The sequence below is a fragment of the Capricornis sumatraensis genome, chromosome 14 (assembly GCF_032405125.1).
Source record: "Capricornis sumatraensis isolate serow.1 chromosome 14, serow.2, whole genome shotgun sequence".
Classification (NCBI taxonomy): domain Eukaryota; kingdom Metazoa; phylum Chordata; class Mammalia; order Artiodactyla; family Bovidae; genus Capricornis; species Capricornis sumatraensis.
The window spans coordinates 13,367,874-13,392,584 of NC_091082.1; the positions used below are offsets into that span (position 1 = coordinate 13,367,874).

Genomic DNA, 24,711 nt, shown 5'->3' on the forward strand with positions numbered 1-24,711 from the left:
TTCTCTGCATCATTTCAGTTGAGGGTCCCTTCCTGTGATGTCCTCTGGGCACTTCACACCCTTGACCATGGGTCCTGTTCTTGGCCCAAGCTTACGACTTCATTCTCTAAGTGACCACAACAACAGTCATGGAAGGTTCCCTTGGATGCTGTGAATAATCTACAAAGCAGATTCCTATATTTATTACAACTCTATTTAATTCCCATCAGTGTTTTAACTGATGCCATATTTATTTGTCAGACTAAAACCTCTATGAGAGCACCAAGGACAGTGCCCCCGTTTCTCTGTTTTCCCCCACAATCCTCGTGACTGTGCGGGGTTAGTGGATGGGAATGTTCAGGAAATGCTTAATAAATTGGATTTTTAAAAACCTGTCTTTGAATTGCTGAGGAACAATGAGGGATGCTGGGATATGGAGTTGAGCCTAAGGGCATGGAAATCACAGGGTCACGACATCTGCAGGAACAGAGCGCTGGGTGAGGTGAGAGCACTGGTTGGACATGTAAATGAGGAAAGACAGAGCAGAGACGGTGCCCAGCACAAAGCAGATGCCCCCTTAGCGCTGCCTCTCGGTCCGCCCTTCCCGCCCGCTGCCGCCAGCCCCACCCCTCAGGTGCGCTTTCAGATCCTGCTCATCTGCCTTTGTCGCCCGCCTGGGGGGCCGGAGTCAAGCTGACATTGTGGCTGCTGTCCTCATGCCTGGACGCACAGTCCCACCTGTGAGGGCACTCCCTGCTCATAAGGCAGGCACCTTGGTAGCCTCTGCTTTCTAGCACTGGGCCAGTGCGCTATGAGGCTGAGTTGTGTGTCTGGGAAAGGCCTTCTTCTTAAAAGCAAGACTGGGCATTCTCTCGTCTCCAGCTCTTGCTGAACTTTGTAGTTGATTTCAACCCAAAGATACAATGTCTGCCTAACTCTGCCCTCCTACAGAACACTTAGGAGGTCGAATACATGTAGGATGTGGGCTGTCTCTTCTTCCATGATGTCAGTGCTCTTGCAGAACAATGGGCCCGCCAGGAATCCCAGATCACTGTCCTTTCCCACCTGGCCATAAGCCACTCGGACTGGAACAGAGTGTATTTCTGAAAGCAGACAGTTGTAATGGCTTTGGATAGGTCAAGTAGACCACGGCTAAGATAGTACTAGGCTATAGAAGAAGGATAAATAGATAACAAAAGCTATTCTATTTCTCAAAGAGAGAAAATGCTGGAGTTGGGGTACTTACATGGATCAAGGGAGGAAGACCTAAAGAAGTTATCCACGTGTGTCACTAACAAGGATGGTTCTGAAAATTTACAACCCTTCATCACATCCAAATAAACTGCCATCACCATAGGACTCCAGACAAACAGAAGATCACTAGTAAGTGCTAGCCCTAAGACTGGGGCAAAGAGGTTGCCAGGGGTATTTCATACCAGGGTCCCTTCCTAGCTCAGGGCTGAAGCGTGTCTTCACAGGGCAGTCCAGGTACCTTCTGCCGGCGGGGAACTCAAGCTTTCAAAGCAACAGCTATGCCTCCACTCCAGCCCAAGGCCACGTGGTCTAGAGCCAGGGGAGTAAGGACCCTGAGATCAAAAAGACTCTGCAAGACCATAGCCTGTCACATGGTTTGGAGAGGAGGCAGGTGGCAACAGGGCAAATGCTCTGCATTCCCAGAGGCCATGTGAAAACCACCGGGGGCTCAAAAGTGTGTAAGGAGAGCTGGGGGAGGGGAGACTGATCAGTGTTCGGGGCAAACAGGCAGGGACGAGACTTGAGGTGGGGAGGTAACGAGGCTTCTGAAACAGATGGAGTGGGTGTTGGGAACCAGCAGACAGACAAGACTCATTGACACCAAGGTCTGGGCCCAGGGGCACAGCTGGAGAGGTGAGTCAGGCAGGCAACATTGACGTAGTCATTGGAATCAGTGTCCTCCACCTTGGCAGCAGTTTGGTGGCAGAAGCTTACATATTCACAGTCGATCTTCAGAGATGGGACAGGGAGCCAGGGAATTTCAGGTACCTGGAAACAACCAAAGAAGCATCCCTGGGTTTGGGTAGGGTGACTATAGTATCCACAGTGGGCAATGGTGGGGTGGGGGTTGCTGTCCTCCAGAAGGCAAAACGCAGAGGTGGTTGAGCTCCATCAGGTGGCTCAGCCCTGGGGATTTTCAGGGTGGTGCCCCATGCTCTACATAACTAGAAAACACTTTGATCTAATACGGCAGGAAGTGTTTTAAATGGGGCTCAGACAAAAATCATGTGACTAAGCATGGGTCTGGAGGAGAACCATCCACCAGAGGAGTTTCCCCTCTGGATTAGATGATGTGACTTGTGGAATAAATATGCATCTTCTCAGGGAATTATTCAGAAGGAGGATGAATCATCCTCTGCACCTCCATAGGCCTTTCATTTCCTGGAGAGGCTGTGACGTGATGGGACAGTGCAGTCCAGGAAGGAGTGGGCGGTTGAAGGGGAGGAAGGTAGCAGGCTGTGTAGAGCTCCACTTCCCCGGAAAGAAACTTCAGGATCATCTGCCTTTGGGATGGATCAGTTCTCAGAGGGCAGGGCTCTGCCATGACCCCAGCATGGCATAACTATTGTGACATCCACCCAGGAAGGCTGCAGCAGGGAGAGTCACATATTTTTAACACAACCACTGAGAATTAGAAGTTCAGCCCCCTGAACAGAGCAGGCACTGAGTAAGCGCTCACTGAAAGGACCTGCTCCTTTCTGTACTTTACCAGAGAGGAATTGGGCAGCAGCTTGCTTCAAAAATGTATCTCCCACTGCCTGTTACGGTTCATCATTTGAGACTGATCTGGCTTAACCATTTTAAAAAAGTCACTCCCTGTGAAGGCTTAAAATACTCAAGTCATTTATCATAGGTACTTTGTTGTGAAATTGTTTCATCAAGATTTTTTATCCCTGATAGCAGGAGTGTGACTTTCAAGCATGGAGGAAGGGTAAAATTTAAGCAAGGTACAGGCACCTAGATAGCATATTCAAAAGCAGAGACATTACTTTGCCAACAAAGGTCCATCTAGTCAAGGCTATGGTTTTTCCAGTGGTCATATATGGATGTGAAAGTTGGACTGTGAAGAAAGCTGAGCGCCAAAGAATTGATCCTTTTGAACTGTGGTGTTGGAGGAGACTCTTGAGAGTCCCTTGGACTGCAAGGAGATTCAACCAGTCCATCCTGAAGGAGATCAGTCCTGGGTGTTCTTTGGAAGGACTGATGCTAAAGCTGAAACTCCAGTACTTTGGCCACCTCATGCGAATAGGTGACTCATTGGAAAAGACTCTGATTCTGGGAGGGATTGGGGGCAGGTGGAGAAGGGGACGACAGAGGCTGAGATGGCTGGATGGCATCACCGACTCAATGGATGTGAGTTTGAGTGAACTCCGGGAGTTGGTGATGGACAGGGAGGCCTGGTGTGCTGTGATTCATGGCGTCGCAAAGAGGCAGGCACGACTGAGCGACTGAACTGAACTGAACTGAACTGACAGGCCCACATGAGGCCATGTGTGGTCACAGAACAGTTTCAGAGAAAAGAGCTCAAATGGATATGAGTTTGAGCAAACTCCGGGAGATAGTGAAGGACAGGGAAGAGTGACATGCTGCAGTCCATAGGGTCACAAAGAGTCAGATATGACTTAGTGACTGAACAACAAAGGGTAGAGTTGATGGGCACTACTGGGCCTACCTATGCTACTGAGAACTCCTCCAGCAGGGCTCAGCAAGGGCAAGCTCCAGAAGCTGGGCCTGATGGGGGCAGAGCTGTTGCCTGTTCCCAGGCATCACTCTCCCCTTTTTAAGCAAGATGCACAGGGATACAGTTTTCAGCTTCCCTTGAACACAGGTGGGACCATGTGATTAAACTGTGCCCAGTGTGAAACTTCAGGCTCCTGGTCTTAAAAAAGCAACATTCTCTTTCTCCCTCCCATGTGCTGGGATGCATACATGGTACTAGTGATTGAGCATCAACCACGGATGAGGCAAGACTCCAGGGGATGGTGGAGCAACAGTCAGAAGGCCTCTGAGGCCCCAGATGACCCCATGGCTCAGGCCACCTCCTCCTGGCTCCCTGTCTTCACTTTTGAGGAAAACAGGCTTCCATCTTGCGAGCTCTGGGGTTTAGCGTTTGCTGCATCAGCTTAGCCTACACCCTAATTAAATCAGGGACATTTACCACACTTAGTTTTCCTGGTTCTGGAAGCAATAATGTTTCTGCTACTGTGGATGCTTTAGAGAATAAAATGTTCTCTTCTTAATTGGGGAAGACAAAGAAGGATGAATAGTTTAACATTTTTTCATACACCTGCCAGTGGCCATCAATAGAAAGATGAAAGAGAGAGAGAGAGAAAAAAAAAATGACTTCCCTACTCCACATCTAGATATCAAGAGGAGTCTTTCTCACTCAAAGTGTTGAATCTTATCTGTACAGTCTATGGAATTCTCTAGGCCAGAATACTGGCGTGGGTAGCCTTTCCCTTCTCCAGGGGATCCTCCCAGCCGAGGGACTGAACCCAGGTCTTCCACACTGAAGGCAGATTCTTTACCAGCTGAGCCACCAGGGAAGTCCATCTGTGTCTCTGCTGCAGCTGCTAAGTCGCTTCAGTCGTGTCCAACTCTGTGCGACCCCATAGACGGCAGCCCACCAGGCTCCCCCGTCCCTGGGATTCTCCAGGCAAGAACACTGGAGTGGGTTGCCATTTCCTTCTCCAATGCGTGAAAGTGAAAAGCGAAAGTGAGGTCACTCAGTCGTGTCACCAACTCCCTAGGCCAGGCTTAATTGCCTCCAGTAAACAACCTCCTCTCATCTTAGAGGGCTTACTAGAAAGTACTTCCTCAGATGAAACGGGTAACTTCTACCCTCTTAAGACCTACTGGAAACTGAATCTCTTACACAGGAAAGCCCTTCTCGTATTTGTACAGTTGACATCTAGCATCCTCTACTTAAGCTCTCATTTATCCCGTGAGAAATGCTTGGCCAGAAGCCAGGTAACTAAGTCTACCACAATTGTTGGGTAGCCGTCTACGGGCACCGTCCAAGGAGGAAATGGATACTCACTTCCCGACGCAGGGACCCGCAGCGGCTGGGAAAGCCCGCGCCCTCCCACGAAGCCGAAGCTCCGCAAACGGCGCGCGGGGCCACGCCCCCCCGCCCAGGTCTGGGGCCGCCCTTTCGAGCCGCAGCTGCCAATCAGAGGCGGGGCGGGGCTTACCTGCGGCGGGCGGGGCTTACCTGCGGCGGGCGGGGCTTACCTGCGGCGGGCGGGGCTTACCTGCGGCGGGGCGGAGGCTGCGGGAGCTCCGGGGCCAGGGGGCGGTGCCGACCCTCCACCTGAAGGAGACGGGGAGGGCGGCATGAGGGCGGCATGAGGGCGGGGCCCAGGGCCCAGCCCCGCCCCCCAGCTCTGCGGGAAGCCCCCTGAACTCTAGCTGGCTCGCCGGCCCCGGCCCGGCCCCCTCCTCCCCCAACCCACCCCGCTGCCACCCCCCCACCCCACCTCGCTGCCACGCATAATGAAGTTTATGCTCCATTCACAAAGTCTAGCTCTTCTATCAATAACTAGGAAACCAAGAAGGTCTTTTTGACATAAAACATAAAGCAAAGGACAAATTCACTCAAATAAGCAATTCACTGCCTTTCTTTGAACCTCCATTTCTTTATCTAGAAAATGAAGCGGCAGTTTCTTTGGCTCCAGCTCGCGCGCCAGCCCCGCCCCCGCCTCCGCCTCGTCCCCCAGGACCCCCACCCCTCCAGTCCCGCCCCCCACCTCGCCTCGTCCCCCACACCCCTCCCCGCTCCTCCAGCTCCACCCCGCCCCAACCCCCCTCGCCCCCCCACCCCCAGACCCGCCTCGCGCCCGCACAAGCCGACCTTCTCCCCAGTGCCTGCCCGCACGCCCAGCCCTGCCCTCCTCCCTCCTGCCCGCAGGCTCACCAGCCGCGTCCACGCCGCGGGGCCGCCGAGGGCAGGCGCTGTAGATGTTGCTCGGCGTGCGTGGCCGCCGGGACACGCGCGGCCGCTGGGACCGGGCCCGCTGGGAGGCGTCCACCGTGGGCATCCTCACGGCCAGTCGGCGGACCCGCCTGGAGAGAGCTTATCAACCAAGCCGCAGGGACCGAAAAAGGAAGGAGGGTGTCAGAGGCCCACACTCGCCCAGTCTTACAGAAAACTAAAGACGGCCCCCTCCCCGCTGTTTGGGAGCGTCTGACCTGAGGGTGCTCCGCTCGGAAGTGGCTCGGAACCCTCCACTTCAAGGTTCGGGCCGCGCTCCTCACCGTCCCCATGTCCAGACCGCCGAGCCCCATCCCAAGTCCCCCCAAACTCAGTCTGCTCATCCAAAGGTCCTGAGTGTCCCTGGGGGATCAGAGGGAGTTGGGTGCTCTGGGCGCGCTGTCACTGGGCCCTACCCACTCACCTTTCCGTCTTTGAACGATCCTTTTCGCCAGCAGCCCCAGAAGCGCCAACAGTATGAGACCCAGGATGGTGGGGATCAGGACGAAGACACCTTGGTCTTCCATCCTAGACGCAGTACCCGGGTCCTGGTTGGAGGCTCTGAGCAGGGGAGGAGCGGGAAGAGGAAGGAGAGGTCAGGAACGGAGGGGGACTTAAGGCAGCACCCCAAGGGCCAGCTTTTGAAGGCGGTTCACAGGTTTGTCCCTTGGATAACAGAATTCTCACCCCACCCCCCCTCCCCCAACCCCACCCCTGTCACAAAAGGGCCTGTCTATGGAGTCAGGAAACCTGGATTAAATTTCAGGTTTAGCTTTTTCCTGGCTGTGTGATCTTGAATCAGTTTCCTAACTTCTCTGAGCCTCATTTCCCAGTAAATGGTTACAGTAAAACCTGTTTCACGGAACAGTTTAAGGATGAAATAAAAGAGGGGCTATAAAGACCTTAATGTAGCTGACCCAAGCAGCAATCAGCAAAGGTCAGTTCCACTTTCAGCTCTCTCCACCTCAGTTTCTTCACAAGATGATTGCAGATTTTAGATGAGTTAGTTTCTGATAACTATGGAAGAGAAGATGGTGCTCCCTTTGCCTAGAAGGTCTTCCCTCCATTTTCTCTACATGTTGAAATCTTACTTTCCTTATCCATTACGTAAGTCCTCATTTTCTTCGCCAGTCGTGGTGAACTAGAATCAACTTTTTCTGTCAGCACTTCCTCAGTTCACACCAGTTACAACACTTCTCACAGTCAAGATTAGTATTAGTAAAATAACACCTAGATATCACACGTTTTTAAACTTTTCTACATCTTCAGGACATAGCACAATGCCTGGCATGTAGTGGGGATTTAAAAACATGTTGGTTGAGTTAATTGAATTCTTCTCCACTAGTAGGCTGTTATGGTTTAATAGACTAGGAATCAGAAGTCCTGGTTCTGTTTGTAACCACTTTGCTCTCGTGGGCTCAATTTCCTAATTGTAAGACCCAAATGGTGTCAGAAATGCCTTTCTTCGCTCACGTTTGCCTTTGCTTGTGTGTGTGCCTAACTGCTCAGTTGAGTCTGACTCTTTGCAGCCCTACGGACTGTAGCCTACCAGGCACCTCTGTCCATGGGATTTTCCAGGCAAGAATACTGGAGCAGGTTCCCGTTTTCTCCTCCAGGGGATCTTCCTGACTCAGGAATAGAACCTGCATCTCCTGTCTCCTACATTGGCTGGCCAATTCTTTACCACTGAACCACCTGGGAAGCCCCTTCTATTTGCTTTGGCAAAAAATAATTCGCAGGTATTACTGGTTTCCTTTGGAATCTGTTCTAATGCTGCCTCCTAGTGGTCGATAGCAGCACTTTCCTAGTAGCCACGTTGAAAAAGTAAAAGGAAACACGCAAAAGTAATTTTTAAATTATTGATGGTTTAGTAGCTGATTTTATATTCATTTAGTTCTTCCCTGTCAAAACAGGAGCAGTCTCTCAGAGCCATCTATGATAGCATGATTCTATGCTAGTTTAAAACAATCCAATTGTTGGGTTGTGGCCAATTACCTGTGCCTATTACTTCTGGGTTACCTTGGTGGATTTCTGTTCTTTAGGGCTTTTGTTGGATACCCCTTAGGAGATTTGTCTTAGATGAGTGTTCAGTCCTGTTCTGTCTATTCATAGTAATTCTACATGGGATCCTCTCACCTGGCCAATTAAAAATACCTGCTCTGAGGCTGGCCATAGATTTAAGTTTTCTCTTAGGGTCATTTAAACTCAATCTGAGTGATGAGCTAAGTCTCAATAAAAAAATTAACTTCTCATCTATTAAAAGAAAAACTCCTACAATTATGGGGAGGTTCTACATGGTTAACACCACACTAACTTATATGCAGAGTACATCATGAGAAACGCTGGACTGGAAGAAACACAAGCTGGAATCAAGATTGCCGGGAGAAATATCAATAACCTCAGATATGCAGATGACACCACCCTTATGGCAGAAAGTGAAGAGGAACTCAAAAGCCTCTTGATGAAAGTGAAAGAGGAGAGTGAAAAAGTTGGCTTAAAGCTCAACATTCAGAAAACGAAGATCATGGTATCTGGTCCCATCACTTCATGGGAAATAGATGGGGAAACAGTAGAAACAGTGTCAGACTTTATTTTTTAGGGCTCCAAAATCACTGCAGATGGTGACTGCAGCCATGAAATTAAAAGACGCTTACTCCTTGGAAGGAAAGTTATGACCAACCTAGATAGCATATTCAAAAGCAGAGACATTACTTTGCCGACTAAGGTCCATCTAGTCAAGGCTATGGTTTTTCCAGTGGTCATGTATGGATGTGAGAGCTGGACTGTGAAGAAGGCTGAGCGCCTAAGAATTGATGCGTTTGAATTGTGGTGTTGGAGAAGACTCTTGAGAGTCCCTTGGACTGCAAGGAGATCCAACCAGTCCATTCTGAAGGAGATCAGCCCTGGGATTTCTTTGGAAGGAATGATGCTAAAGCTGAAACTCCAGTACTTTGGCCACCTCATGGGAAGAGCTGACTCACTGGAAAAGACTTTGATGCTGGGAGGGATTGGGGGCAGGAGGAGAAGGGGACGACAGAGGATGAGATGGCTGGATGGCATCACGGACTTGATGGACGTGAGTCTGAGTGAACTCCGGGAGCTGGTGATGGACAGGGAGGCCTGGCGTGCTGCAATTCATGGGGTCGCAAAGAGTTGGACACGACTGAGTGACTGAACTGAACTGACTGATGGTCGTTTAAGTTTAAAGTCTCCTCTATGTTGGGAATGGTTAAATCATACCAAAAATGATCAACCTGGTAACTGTGAGACAAGGCTGGGTGCTTTATGAACTATGCCTGTTATAACCCTTAGAGAGAGTGATTGGTATGGAACTCAGTAGATTTGTGGCACTAATTTATGGCCTTGACATCTACAGGGATGATACGAAGGTGTAGCCTGGGATTCCCATGAATTTAAGGTCATACATGTTAACAAATTACAAGTAACCCCAACCAATCTACCATTGGTATGATCCCAATGGGTCAAAGATCTGTATTCTATTGGTATGACCATTTAGCAGTGTGTGTGTGTGTGTGTGTGTGTGTGTGTGTGTGTGTGTGTGCCTTCAGTGGGGTTGGAGGGTGTAATTGACCATATCTAAGCCTTGACAACTTTCATAAGCTTTAAATGATAGTAACCTGCTGAATTCTGAGACCTCTATGACGAGAAAGGCAGTGCCACACAACTGCAAGACCCTCGACACCTTACAGCATCTCAGGGAGACCTCTGTACTCTAATTCAAACTGAATGCTGTATTTTTGAACCTGATAAATCCTTTAATGTAGCACATTTGAACCACATGAAAAATCAGATTTCTGCTCTCAGTGACCCATTCCTTAGTCTTGACAATCTTAAAAAAAACGAAACTGGTGTGGGAGGCTCATGGATAAAATATTTACTTTTAATTCCACTATGTTATTCACTGTACCATTTGTATTTTGCTTGTTTCACAAGATTATTATTTGTTGTATTACCAAGTATATGACTGAGCCTTCAACGGAAATGGTGACTAGACTTGAAGCAGTGGATCAAATGTATAGTTTGATCTGTGATCAATGAGTGTAATAATGTAACTCTGGAAGGCAATGGCACCCCACTCCAGTGCTCTTGCCTGGAAAATCCCATGGACGGAGGAGCCTGGTAGGCTGTGGTCCATGGGGTCGCGAAGAGTCGGACACGACTGAGCGACTTCACTTTCACTTTTCACTTTCATGCGTTGGAGAAGGAAATGGCAACCCACTCCAGTGTTCTTGCCTGGAGAATTCCAGGGACGGGGGAGCCTGGTGGGCTGCCGTCTATGGGGTTACACAGAGTCGGACACGACTGAAGTGACTTAGCAGCAGCAGCAGCGTCAAAACAGATTTGCATAAATGTTGAATGACTGAAAGATCTTTGTCTCATCTCTACAAGATCTCCTCCTGGAGCACTGATGTGCGTACTTGTTAATAGGACTGATGAGTTAATGTTACAGCTATAACATTAGTATAGCTATAATAAATATATCTATACCATATTTCACAGTGACTTCTAGAGACAAAGCCAAGAAGTGTCTCTGTTGGTAGACATTTTAGGGAGATTTCGGTGGATCTCCTAACTCTAATCTCCTTTGACCAGCTTTAGCCCATCCTGGATGGTGGAGGCATCTTACCTCTGTCTGTGAAGCCTGGTTTGCTGGTTATAGCTGGCCGTCTGGAGCCTGAGAGGCCCCTTCTGAGCTGAGGTTTTTGAGGTTGTGATGGATGGCAGGAAGACGGTGGGCTCAGCAGTTGCTACCGAAGATGCCCTGGAAACTCGGGGGCGGTGGGTGACTGAGGGGTTGGGGGAAGCCTGGTGTGCTTGAGGAGACTCGGTCCTTTGAGCTGGTGTTGTTACTGCAGGACAGAGCAGGACAAAGTGACCTTCCATATCCACACTTTAGTCTCTGGTAGCCTTGGGTCAACCATTTCTTTCCTGAATACATTCCTTCCTTTTAGGTAGACTGCCTGTGTTCTTGCAATCCACATTGTCTGAAATGCCTTCTGAACAGGCCATCTACACCTAGTCCCTTCTGTCTATATTTGCTTCAAACTCCATTTCCAACAGAAAGTCTTCCCTGACTTCCCAGGCAGAAGAGCTTTCCCTCCTCTTAACCATGGAGAAAACCTCGACTGTAGTTCAGTTTCCGCCCTGCCTTGTATTATATCTATGTGTTTGTCTATTCTCCCCCATTCCACACCTGTCAGTCACAACCTTGGGTATATAATGAGCTCAGTGACATTCTCCCCCTCTCAAGGGCCAGCAGAGTCCGCTAGTGTAACAATATTCAATTAATGTGTCTACCTCTCAGGGAACATGGGAGGATATGATGGAAACATTGTCAAAATGCATTCAAGACAGAAAAGTGATAGAAGTGTAAAACTATCATTAGTATAATTATTATTAATCTTATTGTCACAAAATAGAGCTGTTAAATTACTGTATGCCATCAAATGGAAGATAGCCACTTGGGGAGCAGAAGGCAAGAGGACTTCTGGCTGGGAACTGTCTGCCCAGTCTTGGTTTCCTAGTCATTCATAGAAGAGCTAGATTTTGTGAATGGAGCATAAACTTCATTGTGCGCGGCCCCACCTGGTGGTGATGTGTAAGTACTGCAACTAGTGCCAAGTGGCTGAGGGATGGGCTTGAAAGCCTTGGAATGCTCAAGGAGGTTCCCTCTTCCAAGACAGGGAAATACACACGTGAGATTCAGCTCTGCTCTGCCAACCACTGCATGAACTGAACACATATCCCCTCATCCACTTTCACAACAACATAGAATTTCCCCCACTTCCCCGGCCCTAGCTTCGGGGAACTGACCTTTGGACATGAATTCTAAAGAACTGGCATGTGGAGGCATCTGGAACCAAGGAGGCACGTGCATTTGTAGAAATCTATTAAACCATGCTGGAGGCTCAGGCATCGGCTCTTCTTCCCAGGATGGCTCGTAAACTACCAAAGGCAAGAGAAGTCCATTGGTGGTCTCCAGCAACAGCCTGAGGCCCGGGGACGGACTGCTGGTGTGAGTTGAGGCTGACTCAGCCAGGGTAGATGGCAATAAAGGGATGAGGACATGGTGCCCACGAGAGGAGCAGGAAAGTAACTGGGCTGTGGTCTTCCCTGGGAAAAAATCCTCTTTCTCCCTAACGCAGTGGGCATTCTCTGCAAAATCAGAGTCCATTGGGAATGAGTACTGCGTATGTCTGAGGAAGTCAGTGGAGAAAGAAGGGAGAAAGGAGGGAATCTGGAGCAATAAGGAAAGGATTGTATAAAGCAACAAATTTGGCCATCAACTGTGGCTTGAAAAATGATTGTCTTTCCTTTATATTTATCCCTGATATTTCTGACAGGACAGTTATGGGGCTGTTTATGTCCTTTTGCTTCCAGTTTCCTCCAGTCTCAGAGCCTCTCCTCAGTTTCATGCCCACCCCCCAGTTGGCTTGTGACCCGGGAAAAGTGGGCACGGTACCACCCGGGGGCGCACCGATCCTGTTCCTTTCTCATGGCTTGGGTAGAAAATTTGGTGGATCATGAAGTTCGATGACTCTATGAGGTTACAGCCCCATGGATCCCAGTTTCCACTGGACTAGCTGGTATGGCAGCAGTGTTAGGGTGTGGGGGCCGCTGCGGCCCCATGCTTGTCCCCGCCTTCCCAAGGGGCAACGTTTCCTGGGTGTCCTGAGCCTCCATCGAGTGGGGCACCTACCGCTGTGAACAGTCAGGGTAATCTGCTGGGTCTTGCCTCGGTCTGTGTTCAGACCCACCCCACAGGCATAGACCCCACTGTCACTCTTGGTCAGCTCTGTCATCTCCACCAGGAACAGATTCCTGTCCGGATACTGCTCCAGTGTGACTCGGTGCTTGAACTCCTCCCTGACAAATTTGCTGCTGGACACCACGGTGGTGCATCTTCCAGACTCGTCAATGGTCCGGCACAGATATATCCTCACATGCGTTTCAGGAAGTGGGCACTCAATGGTAATGGATCCTCCCAGCATTCCCTCCATCTTTACTTCTGGAAGGACTTTTGGGGCTCCGACTACTGCAGGGAGAGAGAGTTAGTGAGAGGAAGCCCCATCACCAGCCATGTCCCCAACATAGCCCTGTTTCCAACCTGGGCCCCAGCGCAGCCTCATACTCATCTCTGCATCCAGCTCCATCCCCATGAGCAGCCCTGTGCCTCCCTCATGTCTAGCCCTAGCTGCACCCACAGCCTCTTTCCATCCTCAACCCTGTTAACCTCCCTGGTCCAGCTCTGTGTCCGTCCCAAGGCTCAGTCTCTCCCTAGCCCAAGCCTTCATGTAGCCCTCCGCCTTATCGTCACACCTGAACCCCTATGGACCCAGACACCAACCTCCTGAGAATCTAGTCAAAATGTCCACCCCGCTCCAGGGGGGATGCCACGGTGAACCGCCTCCCACAACCAGCATGTGGCCCCTTAGTGATTTCAGTGTGCTGCCGGGAGGCGTGGTGAAATTTACTGCACCAGGTTTTCCTGTCTAGTTTTGTTTCACTTGGATCCATCCCACCAAAAGAACTCTTTCACCTCCAGTTTTTTTTTTTAAATTCAATCATTAACAGGTATCTATTGAATCACGTTCATGTGACAAGCTAGCTGCCATTCCTCCCTCACAGAATGAGTCACTTATTTAGTGATACAAATCGATGGCCACTACAGCAAAGTGTCATAAATCCCATGGTGTGGATACACAGGGCTCCTTGGAAGCAGCAAGCGGAGGGCCTGATCCAGGCTGCCACGGAGGGGAATTTGAGAAAGGCTTTCTGGGAGAAGGGCTATGTAAGCTGTGGCCTCAAGGATTGGGTATGGAGGGCTCAGAGAATGCCGGTCATCCTCACCGCAGGAGGGAATACAGAGGGAAACAGGAGTGTGTTTGAGTGTGTGCACATCTTGTTTGTGCCTTGGGGCTGGTGTGGAGCAGGGAGCAGTGAAAGGTGTCGCTCCTGAGTCGCTGGCATCAATAAGCTTATGCAAGGTGGAGAGAAGGCGGGGCTAAGCTGGAGAAGAGGGTATGATTTTCAACTAAGTGGGTCCAACAAGGGTCCGTATATTTCTGGGAAGATGATGCAGAGGATGGAGTGTGTGTGTTGGGGTGAGGCTGGGGGGACTAGGGTGGAGGAGAAACCTTTCTAGACAGTGAGAATTGGCCCCATAAAGCCTAAGAGAGGAGAGAGGACCCAGCATGTTCATGAGGAGGGGAAGGGTGTTCACAAGTTTCCCCAAATTCATCTGCAGAGCACACATTTAGAATCGCTCCGAGGAGTCAGGGGAAGAAGTGGGGCTGCAGGCTTTTAGATGCCCTGAGGAGGACATTCTGGGGGGAGAGAAGGATGGGGATACCCGGAGAGAGGAGGAAACAGCCGTGAGAGCCTGGGACAGGGTGGAGGAGGCTAGAGAAGGGCTAGGAGGGGAGCGCTCGCAGGGGTTCGTTAGTGCCTGGATGTGCAGCTGGTTAGCACAGCACGGAGAAGCAGAGGGCACTGCCAGACACGTGTGAGCAGATGTGAAAGCCCTCATGCGAATCACCCACCTCTGCTTTAAACACCATGGAAACTGAGACGAGGGAGGCAGCCCTGTGACTGGAACATGCCAACGGAAGGGCGACCTGTTCAAAAGGCAAAGACCCAACCAAGGGGCTGGCGGAATGCCCCGTAGGTCCAGAGGGACCACACACACCTGTTTGCAAAGCCTGGCACCTGAGAGTGAGCATGCAAATGTTTTCAGATCAGCTCAGCCAGGAAAGGGCATGCTGGCTGCTTTCTCAAGGGTGAGGCGCTGTACAATGGGCAGAGGCAAGATAGAGCAGAGAGGGGTCATGACACGTGCAGACACCTCCAGTGGCTTCTCTCTATTCAGTGGGGTACTGCTGGTCACCCTCTGGCTTGCGCAGAGCCTACGTTATGGACTGTACATTAGTACTGCCCAAAACTCGTGCGTTGAAGCTCCCGTATTATAGAGTGGGGCCTTTGGAGGTAGGTAGGGTTAGATGAGGTTATGAGGCTGCAGCCCTCAAAATGAGATCAGTGTCCGTATTCTCTCTATTTACACAGGAGACCACACGAACACAGAGGGAGATAGTAGCCTTCTGCAAACCAGGAAGAGGGCCCTTGCAGAAACCAGCACCCTGATGTAGGACTTCTAGTTTCCTGAACTGTGAGAAATAAATGTCTATTATGGAAGCCACGCGATCTATGACACTTTGTAACAGCAACCAGCACTGACTGGGACATCCTTAGTGTGCAAACTTTGGATGGATGAAGCACAAGGAAAGCTGCTGGGTACACTGAGCTCTGGTCCCAGGGAAGCATTAATGTGCAAGGTGAAAATGACCAGATTCTACTCTCCTTGGAGTTCATAATAGCTTCTAACCACAAGCAAACTTCCAAAATAGAAAAAAAAGATAGATACAACCTCCAGGTTTAGAACTTAGGCACAGTGTATATAAGACTCCTGTGGGGGAACTTGCTAGGATGCAGATGACCTGGTCCTGCCCTTCAGCCAGGTGATTATATCTGCTTTGAACGGGTGAGTATATCTGCTGATGAATCTGCACTTTTAGGTAAGCAACCCCGGTGCCCTTGAATTTTTGCAGTTTTGAGCCTTATGATTACATTTCCAAATGATTCCAGGGAAGAAAGGGGGAGTAGGAGTAGATATAAAGGAATCATCCTGTTTAATACTGATGTTTTAGAGAAGCTGTCATGTGTCATTCGTCTCTGATTCGGTGATTTGATTTTCAGTGGTGATGGTAGGGGAGAGGGATTTATGTGGCATAAAAAGTCCCCCTCAACATGTAATTGGATATAAATATACGTTTGAAATGGGCTTCCCGGGTAGCTCAGCTGGCAAAGAATCCAACTGCAATGCAGGAGACGCTGGTTCAATTCCTGGGTTGGGAAGATCCGCTGGAGAAGCGATAGGCTATCCACTCCAGTATTCTTGGGCTTCCCTGGTGGCTCACCTGGTAATGAATCCCCCTGCAATGGGGAAGACCTGAGTTCCATCCCTGGTTTGGGAAAATCCCCTGGAGGAGGGCATGGCAACCCACTCAGCCCACTCCAGTATTCTTGCCTGGAGAATCCCCACGGACAGAGGAGCCTGGCAGGCTACAGTCCATGGGGTCGCAAAGAGTCAGACATGTCTGAGCGACTAAGTACAGCACAGCATATGTTTGGAATATGGAAAAAAACTTGTTTTTTAATACAAAATAAGGTTTAGGCCCCAAAGCCTTGGCTGTGGCTGTGCTCTGGGAATAGCCTGGATTCTGCAGGGTGGTGATTTTCTAGGCAGGAGAGGTGATGAGGACCCTATCGACTCCAGTCACAGCAGGATCTCTGGAAGAAGGAAGCTGACCTGAGAGCTTTATGTTTATCAGATGGAGCAGGGCTCTTAAAAAAATAAAAAAGATGAGAAACATCCCAAGTGGCTTCCCACTTCTGCACACTCTGACTTGTGTGTGTCCAGGCCTGCTGTCTGCCTTGGTCCTGTCGCTGTGAATGGAGTATCTGTCTTCTCTCGAAAGCCAGTCCTTTGCCCTGGATCCTGAGTCCATCCCATCACCTCCTACAGAGCCTCTCTCCTGCAATCACCCCCTTTCTCTGCCTGCCTCGGTGGTTCCTCTCTTCCAGCATTAACACGGCTCACACACATGCCCTGATGATGCGCACAGTGGAAGACCCCTCGTCGACATCTCCCCTCCCCTCCAGCTGCAGCTGCCCCTCTCCTGTTCTCCTTCTCAAAACCACTGAATCCAGTCCCACGTCTCCTAATTCCTTTTCCACCTACGTCTGTCAGAATTTTGTCTCCAATATTCCATTGATACTGCTCCAATCAAGGTCACCAAAACTTTCCTTGTTGCCACATTGGTCACTTGTTTGCCTTCTTTTTTTTTTTCTCATCCTCTTGGCAGCATTTGGTGGGATAGAGCCTTCCTGCCTGGAAATGCTTTCCTGGCTTCCCTGACGTCACTCTCTCAATGGCTGTTCTTTGCCATCTCCTTACTTCTCCTTATCTGTTCACTTCCTTCTCCTCCTCTCTTACTTCTTTGCCTCCTTCCTTATGTACGGCTCCTTCTCTACCAGTTTTGGGCCACCCCAGGGCCTGGCACTGGGCCTTTCCTCTTCTCTGTCCCCCTGGGTCTCCCTGCAAGAGCCCATGGGCTCCCATGCCTTTTAGTGCCAACTCTGTCTAGATCTCATCACTGAGTGGATCTCCAGCCTTGTCTGTACCTCTGAGCTCCAGACTTGCCTTTTGGATCCCTCCACTTGGACTTCACTCAAACGTCTAAGATATATTTCACACTTACAATGGTAAAAGGGGGAAGAAAAAACCACCCTCTTGATTCCTCCTCCAAAACCTGTTCCGGTACAAGCTCTTCCTATCTCCGAAAAAATCATCAACATCCATCCAAGTGCTGAAGCCCCAGAGTCATTCTCATATTAAAGAATTAAGGTAAGTTTTAGGTGTGTGTTTGTGTACTATATCACAGCATCAAGTGTGTGCATTCTGACTATTACAGGTCAAGGTAAAAACAGCTTGAAAGCCTACATCCTATCCTACTGTGTTGCTTTCCTGTGGACCTCCACCTGGGGCCCCAAGTGATGTGGCCTGTAGTTTGTGCCTCATGCGATGGGTTCTGGGACTAGGGCCACCCCTAAATTTGCAGGACCTGGGGCAGGAATACAAATAAGGCCTAAATATCATAGTCTGAATAGTTTAGAGGTAATCACCAAGCTAGTAAACTGTTGTTGTTGTTAAGTTGTTCAATCTTGTCTGACTGTTTGCAACCCCATGGACTGTTGCCCGCCAGGCTCCTCTGTCCCTGGGACTCTCCAACATCTTGACAAATTTATGCCCTCCTTGGATGTCCATTCTCACACATGTTGTGCAGGGGAAAATGGCCTCAAGTTTTCTGCCTCCAGCTTCTGGCCCCTCTCCCTTCAGTTCTCATCCCTAGCTCCTGCCACTCCACAACAGTCCCAGAATATACTTGGTGAATGACCCAGCTTGCATGTATAAACCCCATCTCCTTCCCAAACATCCACCTGTAGCCATTTTAAGGGCCAAGACATAAGTCTAGGATAGAAGACCCGGGGTAGTGTTGCAGAGTCGTCAGCGGTGGATTGAGAGTCATTTGGACAGGGAATTTGAGGTCTAGCAGAGGCGGCGTGGATGTGGGCTTGGGGTAAGCATGTCCTTTCGGGTCTTGAACTCCTCACCCCATGGGGACTGGCACCAGTGGAGAAGGACAAAGCCCAGAGTAAGGACCCTTCTGGCTAGGAGAGTCATATTGCTCTGGACAGACTGCTGCACTGCAATTCGGGTGCCCTTCACTTCTAGACGTCTCCCACGTCCACCCAATCCCTCTTCCCTCTCAGGCCTAAGTTTGGTTGACCGTCCACTGTGCTCACCCATGTCCTACTTCCTGTCACCGAGTCTATTTCATTAAAACTTCATTCCTTTGGGCTTTCAGGGACTTCCATCATTTGACTCAAACATTTGCCTTTCTTCAAAACTCCAGCCATCACAAAGAAAGCAAGTATGAATAAACAACTACTCTGACCCCCAAGAAAATTACCACCGAATCAATAAAATATTGAGGTTCCAAAGGAAAGTGTAGAGAAGGAGGTGGAGGTTGAGACGGGCGTGAAGGGCTGCATCAGCGGTGGAGGTGAGGGGAAGGGTGCTCCTGGCAGAAGGAACAGCAGGACCAAGGCCGTGGCGGCAGGGAAGTCCTGCACACGTGTGCTGGCTGGAGGTTAGGAAAGTCCTGCGGAGAATGATAAGCTCAGCGTGTAAAAGCGGAGGCCAAGGAAGGAGTTGGTATTTCAGGAGTTTGGTTCAGTTGGTAGTAGGAGGCATGGAAGGTCTTTGGGAAGGATGATGTTAAGCTCAGAGGCAAGAAGAAGTGAGGTGGATGTGGAGCCACAGGCTGTCAGCTTGCAGAGAGTAGGGAGGTAGTTAAAAGCTGCTCCTGTGTTCCTTTTCTTTTCACTCCTCTGTTCTGTCTCTAGCAGAGGCTGCCATTTCTTCCTATCCTGGTAAGTGTGAATCTAGAAACTACATGAATTGGCCATCAGTTGGGTCAAAGTCTGGTTGGGGGTTAATGGGGAGAGGTGCGTAAAAAGCTATTTTGGCATTTTGCAGCTGATATCACAGATAGTGAAGACAGAGGAGCTGGTTTAGGTGATGACCAGTGAGAAACACGAGGTTTGGTGTCAGGCCGGTTGTATTTTTGATCTTGATGAGGTGTGGAAGTGGGGGTGCCCGAGAGATGGCTGTAAATCAAGATATGAAACTCTGGAAATGAATTGAAAGTGTTAGCCACTCAGTCGTGTCCGACTCTTTGTGACCCCATGGACTGCAGCCCATCAGGGTTCTCTGTCCACGGGATTCTCCAGGCAAGAATACTGGAGTGAGCTGCCATTTCCTTCTCCAGGGGATCTTCCTGACCCAGGGATTGAACTTAGATCTCCCGTATTGCAGGCAGACTCTTTACCGTTTGAGCTACCTGGGGAAGCAGGCCTACCAGATGGACCAGGGAGTCTTCGATTGGAACTTTGAAAATTCAGGAGATAAGAGAACCAAAGAAAGAATGTAGAGGTAAGAAGAGAGAATGCTGGAGGCTTTTAACAGCCAGATTAACAGGCTGACACCTGGGAGAGGGGACACCTTCAGCCTTGTGAGTCAACACCTTAGCGGACAAGGAGGCAAGCTGCAAAATGCCAAAATAGCTTTTTACCCACCTCTCCCCATTAACCCACCCTTGTTCTGCCCCAGGTACTGGTTTACAACTAAATTCATCTAGACGCTTCCGAGCCAGAGATACCCAGCTACTCCCCTACATGTGACCAATTCAGTCCTCGAACGGCGTCCAAGGTGTTTCTCCAGAGCACTTACCTGGAAGGAAGTAAAGCGCCCAAAGCCACAGATCCATGGCTCCTTCCAGAGCAAGGTCCCATCCAAGGGCCCCCGAAGAGGGGGACAGAGGCCCGCTGCTCACCCAGGCGCCGCCCTGTGCCGTCTGATGCTCAAAAGAGATTTCTGGGCCCCCACGAGGAGTGGGGCTTGGAAATGAGGAAATGACAACCTATCTTGTTTGCTTACCAGTTTTAGACGGAAAAAGAAGATACCAGCAAACCGCAGAGGAAGTCAGGAACTGAGAAAACATGCTATGTTGGGTGAGAATGGGTCCCCAGGGTTCAAAGTGCCTCGAGGCAGCTTCTATTAATAAAGACTGCTAGAAACTAACAGGCCTCATATTTCTATGCCTTGGAGGGTCCTCCTATGCTTTGTGGGGTTTATGTGAGCCAGAGTTATTTGCTTTATGCCTGTCTTCAGCATGAAAGGGACTTCTTGCCAATTTTCTCCCTCTGAGGACAGCTGTAGGGACAGAAGCTTGGGTCTGAAGTCAGAAGGTGCTGGTTGTAGCCCTTGAACACATTTGATAAATGCTTTGGGAGACCTGTCCCCCCGATGGCTCAGACGGTAAAGCGTCTCCCTGCAGTGCAGGAGACCTGGGTTCGATCCCTGGGTTGGGAAGATCCCCTGGAGAAGGAAATGGCAACCCACTCCAGTATTCTTGCCTGGAAAATTCCTTGGACTGAGGAGCCTGGTAGGCTCAGAAGGTAAAGCCTGCAATGTGGGAGGCCTGGGTTCGATCCCTGGGTCGGGAAGATCCCCTGGAGAAGGAAATGACAACCCACTCCAGTACTCTTGCTTGGAAAAATCCATGGATGGAGGAGCCTGGTAGGCTACAGTCCACAGGGTCACAAAGAGTCAGACACGAACGAGCAACTTCACTTTCTTACACTTTTCTTTCTTTCTTTTGGGAGACCTACTATAGAGGAATATTAAATGTGGATTTTGAGCAACTCACTGCCTTCCTTTGAGCCTCCATTTCTTTATCTAGAAAATGAAGGTGGGGCTGGATGATCCCTGGCTTGCTCTCCTGCAGACAGGTCACATAGCGAGCCCGCCTAGTGTCAGAGCCGCCTGGCAGAGCAGTCCCTCAGGACCTGGATGCACCAAGGTTGCGCCCAGGGGTCCAGGTGCTCAGGCTGTCAGCTGCGAGGCATTCTGGGAGGAACTTCGGGCTCCAGTCAGAAGCCTGGGCTGTCAGAAGCTCCAGTCAGAAGGTCCTGGCTTGGGGCTTCCTAGCCTGGGCCCCGGTCCTCTTGTGGATGAAGTGGGGGTGGTGCCCACCTTCCCCTCTTCCACGGAGTCCCTGAGGCCCTGCAGAAGCCATGGCCGTGCGGGTGTCTTTAGAGCCCCTCATGAGAGACCTGGAAGGGCTCTGGTCAGAGGGTTCCTTGGCTTCATCCCTGGAGGCTGTCTGTAGCTCAGTTCCCACGGTCCCCACCTCCAGGTGTGGCGACCTCCTGGGCCCCCAGGGGACTCAGATTGTCCCCAAGCCTTTCTGGGAGGTTCCTCCAGACCCCCCCGGCCCCCACACCTCAGGTCTGTCACAGGCTCATCAGAACACAAACAACAACGTCCGCAGTGGAAGTGGAGTGTGAGACTCGCAACAGGTGCAAAGGAAGTGTGGGCGGCAGGGTTCTGTGGCCCCGCATCCCCGGGCAGCTGCTCGTGTGATTTCCTCCAATCACCCTTGACCAAACTGTGGAGGGCAGCCGCGAGGCTCGGGTTAGAGTGGGAGATTGTCCAGGCTGTCCCGTCAGCCTCCCTCCTTGGAGGCCTCCTCCCAATCACATGGCTGCCGCACAGCTGGGCTCCGACATGTGCTGGGCTCGAGGCCTGGGATAGCTTGGAGGGAGAGAGAATAAGTGAATGAATGAAATGTGTGTGTGAGAGACTATGGGTGTGACCCTGAGGGGTGTGATGTATGAGCATGAGTGGTGTGAGACTGGGATATGTGCCTGGGTGATAGCAAAGAGTGATACTGGAGTGATTTATGTGTGATGTTAGTGTGTGTATCTGTGTGTGTGATGTGTGGTTGTGAATGTGTGGTGTGTAGTTGTGAGTGTGTATGTTGTATGTGGTATGTGATTATGTGTGGTGTGTGGTTGTGAATGTGTGAGTGGGTGGTATGTGGTTGTGTGGGATATGCAATTATGTGTGGTGTACGGTTGTGTGAGTGTGTGGTATGTAGTTGTGTGTGGTTGTATGTGGTATGTAGTTGTGTGTGGTATGTGATTATGTTTGGTGTATGGTTGTGAGTGTGACTGTGTAGTATATGGTTGTGTGTGATATGTGTGTATGTATGTGTGGTTGTGAGTGTGAAAGTGAGTAGTGTGTGGTTGTAAGTTTGTGGTTGTGAATGTGTGTGTGTGGTTGTGTGTGGTATGTGATTGTGTGTGATGTGTGGTTGTGAGTGAGTGGCTCTGAGTGTTTGCATGTGTGGTATGTGGTTGTGTGTGGTTTGTGATTGTTTGTGGTGTGTGGTTGTGGCTGTGTGTGTGTGGTTGTGTGTATGTGTGGTTGTGAGTGTGAAAGTGAGCAGTGTGGGGTTGTGAATGTGTGAGTGTGTGGTTGTGTGTGGTATGTGATTGTGTATGCTATATGGTTGTGAGTATGTGACTGTGAATGTGTGAGTGTGTGGTTGTGTATGGTATGTGGTTGTGTGTGGTGTATGGTTGTGAGTGTGACTGTGTAGTATATAGTTGTGTGCGGTATGTGTGTATGCATGTGTGGTTGTGAGTGTATGGTTGTGACTGTGAGTGTGTAGTATATGGCTTTGTGTGGTGTGTGTGTGTGGTTGTGAGTGTGAAAGTGAGTAGCATGTGGTTGTGAGTTTGTGGTTGTGAATGTGTGTGGTTTTGTGTGGTTTGTGATTGTGTGTGGTGTGTGGTTGTGGCTGTGAGTGTGTGGTTGTGTGTGGTATGTGATTGTGTGTGGTGTGTGGTTGTGAGTGCATGGTTGTGAGTGTGAGTGTGCAGTATATGGCTGTGTGTGGTGTGTGTGTGTATGTGTGGTTGTGAGTGTGAAAGTGAGTAGTGTGTGGTTGTGAGTGTATGGTCATGAGTGTGTGAGTGTGTGCATGCCTGGCTGTGTGAGTGTGTAGTATATGGCTGTGTGTGTGTGTGGTTGTGAGTGTGAAAGTGAGTAGCATGTGGTTGTGAGTTTGTGGTTGTGAATGTGTGTGGTTGTGTGTGGTTTGTGATTGTGTGTGGTGTGTGGTTGTGGCTGTGAGTGTGTGGTTGTGTGTGGTATGTGATTGTGTGTGGTGTGTGGTTGTGAGTGCATGGTTGTGAGTGTGAGTGTGCAGTATATGTCTGTGTGTGGTGTGTGTGTGTATGTGTGGTTGTGAGTGTGAAAGTGAGTAGTGTGTGGTTGTGAGTGTGTGGTCATGAGTGTGTGAGTGTGTGCGTGCCTGGCTGTGAGTGTGAGTGTGTAGTATATGGCTGTGTGTGTGTGTGGTTGTGAGTGTGAAAGTGAGTAGTGTGTGGTGAGTGTGTGGTCTGAGTGTGAGTGTGCAGTATATGGCTGTGTGTGGTGTGTGTGTGTGTGTGTGGTTGTGTGTGGTTTGTGATCATGTGTGGTGTGTGATTGTGGCTGTGAGTGTGTGAGTGTGTGGTTGTGTGTGGTATGTGATTGTGTGTGGTGTGTGGTTGTGAGTGTATGGTTGTGAGTGTGAGTGTGTAGTATATGGCTGTGTGTGGTGTGAGTGTGTGTGTGGTTGTGAGTGTGAAAGTGAGTAGCGTGTGGTTGTGAGTGTATGGTTGTGAGTGTGTGAGTGCATGGTTGTGTGTGGTATGTGATTGTGTGTGGTTGTGAGTGTGAGTGTGTAGTATATGGCTGTGTGTGGTGTGAGTGTGTGTGTGTGGTTGTGAGTGTGAAAGTGAGTAGTGTATGGTTGTGAGTGTGTGGTTGTGAGTGGTTTGTGATTGTGTGTGGTGTGTGGTTGTGAGTGTGTGGTTGTGAGTGTGAGTGTGTAGTATATGGCTGTGTGTGGTGTGTGTATGTGTGGTTGTGAGTGTGAAAGTGAGTAGTGTCTGGTTGTGAGTGTGTGGTAGTGAGTGTGTGAGTGCGTGGTTGTGTGTGGTATGTGTGTGTGGTTGTGAGTGTGAAAGTGAGTAGTGTATGGTTGTGAGTGGTTTGTGATTGTGTGTGGTGTGTGGTTGTGAGTGTGTGGTTGTGAGTGTGAGTGTGCAGTATATGGCTGTGTGTGGTGTGTATGTATGTGTAGTTGTGAGTGTGAAAGTGAGTAGTGTGTGGTTGTGAGTGTGTGGTCATGTGTGAGTGTGTGCATGCCTGGCTGTGAGTGTGAGTGTGTAGTATATGGCTGTGTGTGTGTGTGGTTGTGAGTGTGAAAGTGAGTAGTGTGTGGTGAGTGTGTGGTTGTGTGTGTGTGCAGTATATGGCTGTGTGTGGTGTGTGTGTGTGAGTGTGTGGTTGTGTGTGGTTTGTGATCGTGTGTGGTGTGTGATTGTGGCTGTGAGTGTGTGAGTGTGTGGTTGTGTGTGGTATGTGATTGTGTGTGGTGTGTGGTTGTGACTGTATGGTTGTGAGTGTGAGTGTGTAGTATATGGCTGTGTGTGGTTTGTGTGTGTGTGTGGTTGTGAGTGTGAAAGTGAGTAGCATGTGGTTGTGAGTGTGTGGTCGTGAGTGTGTGAGTGCGTGGTTGTGTGTGGTGTGTGTGTGTGTGGTTGTGAGTGTGAAAGTGAGTAGTGTATGGTTGTGAGTGTGTGGTTGTGAGTGGTTTGTGATTGTGTGTGGTGTGTGGTTGTGA

General features: G+C 49.9%; 1 protein-coding gene across 1 annotated transcript; it reads right to left on the reverse strand.

Moving 5' to 3' along the window:
• Window positions 1-556: 556 nt before the first annotated feature.
• FCMR (Fc mu receptor) lies at window positions 557-19,956 on the reverse strand. The gene is made up of 10 exons (XM_068986398.1): window positions 19,920-19,956; window positions 12,708-13,043; window positions 11,822-11,953; window positions 10,635-10,857; window positions 6,411-6,547; window positions 5,930-6,088; window positions 5,268-5,326; window positions 1,857-2,001; window positions 929-1,064; window positions 557-653 (listed from the first exon to the last, which is right to left on the reverse strand). The coding sequence occupies exons 1-10, from the start codon at window positions 19,954-19,956 to the stop codon at window positions 557-559; spliced, it is 1,461 nt and encodes a 486-aa protein (XP_068842499.1).
• Between the last annotated feature and the right edge of the window lie 4,755 nt (window positions 19,957-24,711).

Bases quoted from the DNA above. Each gene is read 5' to 3' on its own strand.
- FCMR (XM_068986398.1), bottom strand. From the start codon at position 19,956: ATGGATCTGTGGCTTTGGGCGCTTTACTTCCTTCCAG. The intron at 13,044-19,919 runs GTAAGTGCTCTG...CTCTCCCTGCAG, and splicing joins GGCGCTTTACTTCCTTCCAG to TAGTCGGAGCCCCAAAAGTC. The intron at 5,327-5,929 runs GTGAGCCTGCGG...CGTCTCCTTCAG, and splicing joins CCGCGGCGTGGACGCGGCTG to GTGGAGGGTCGGCACCGCCC.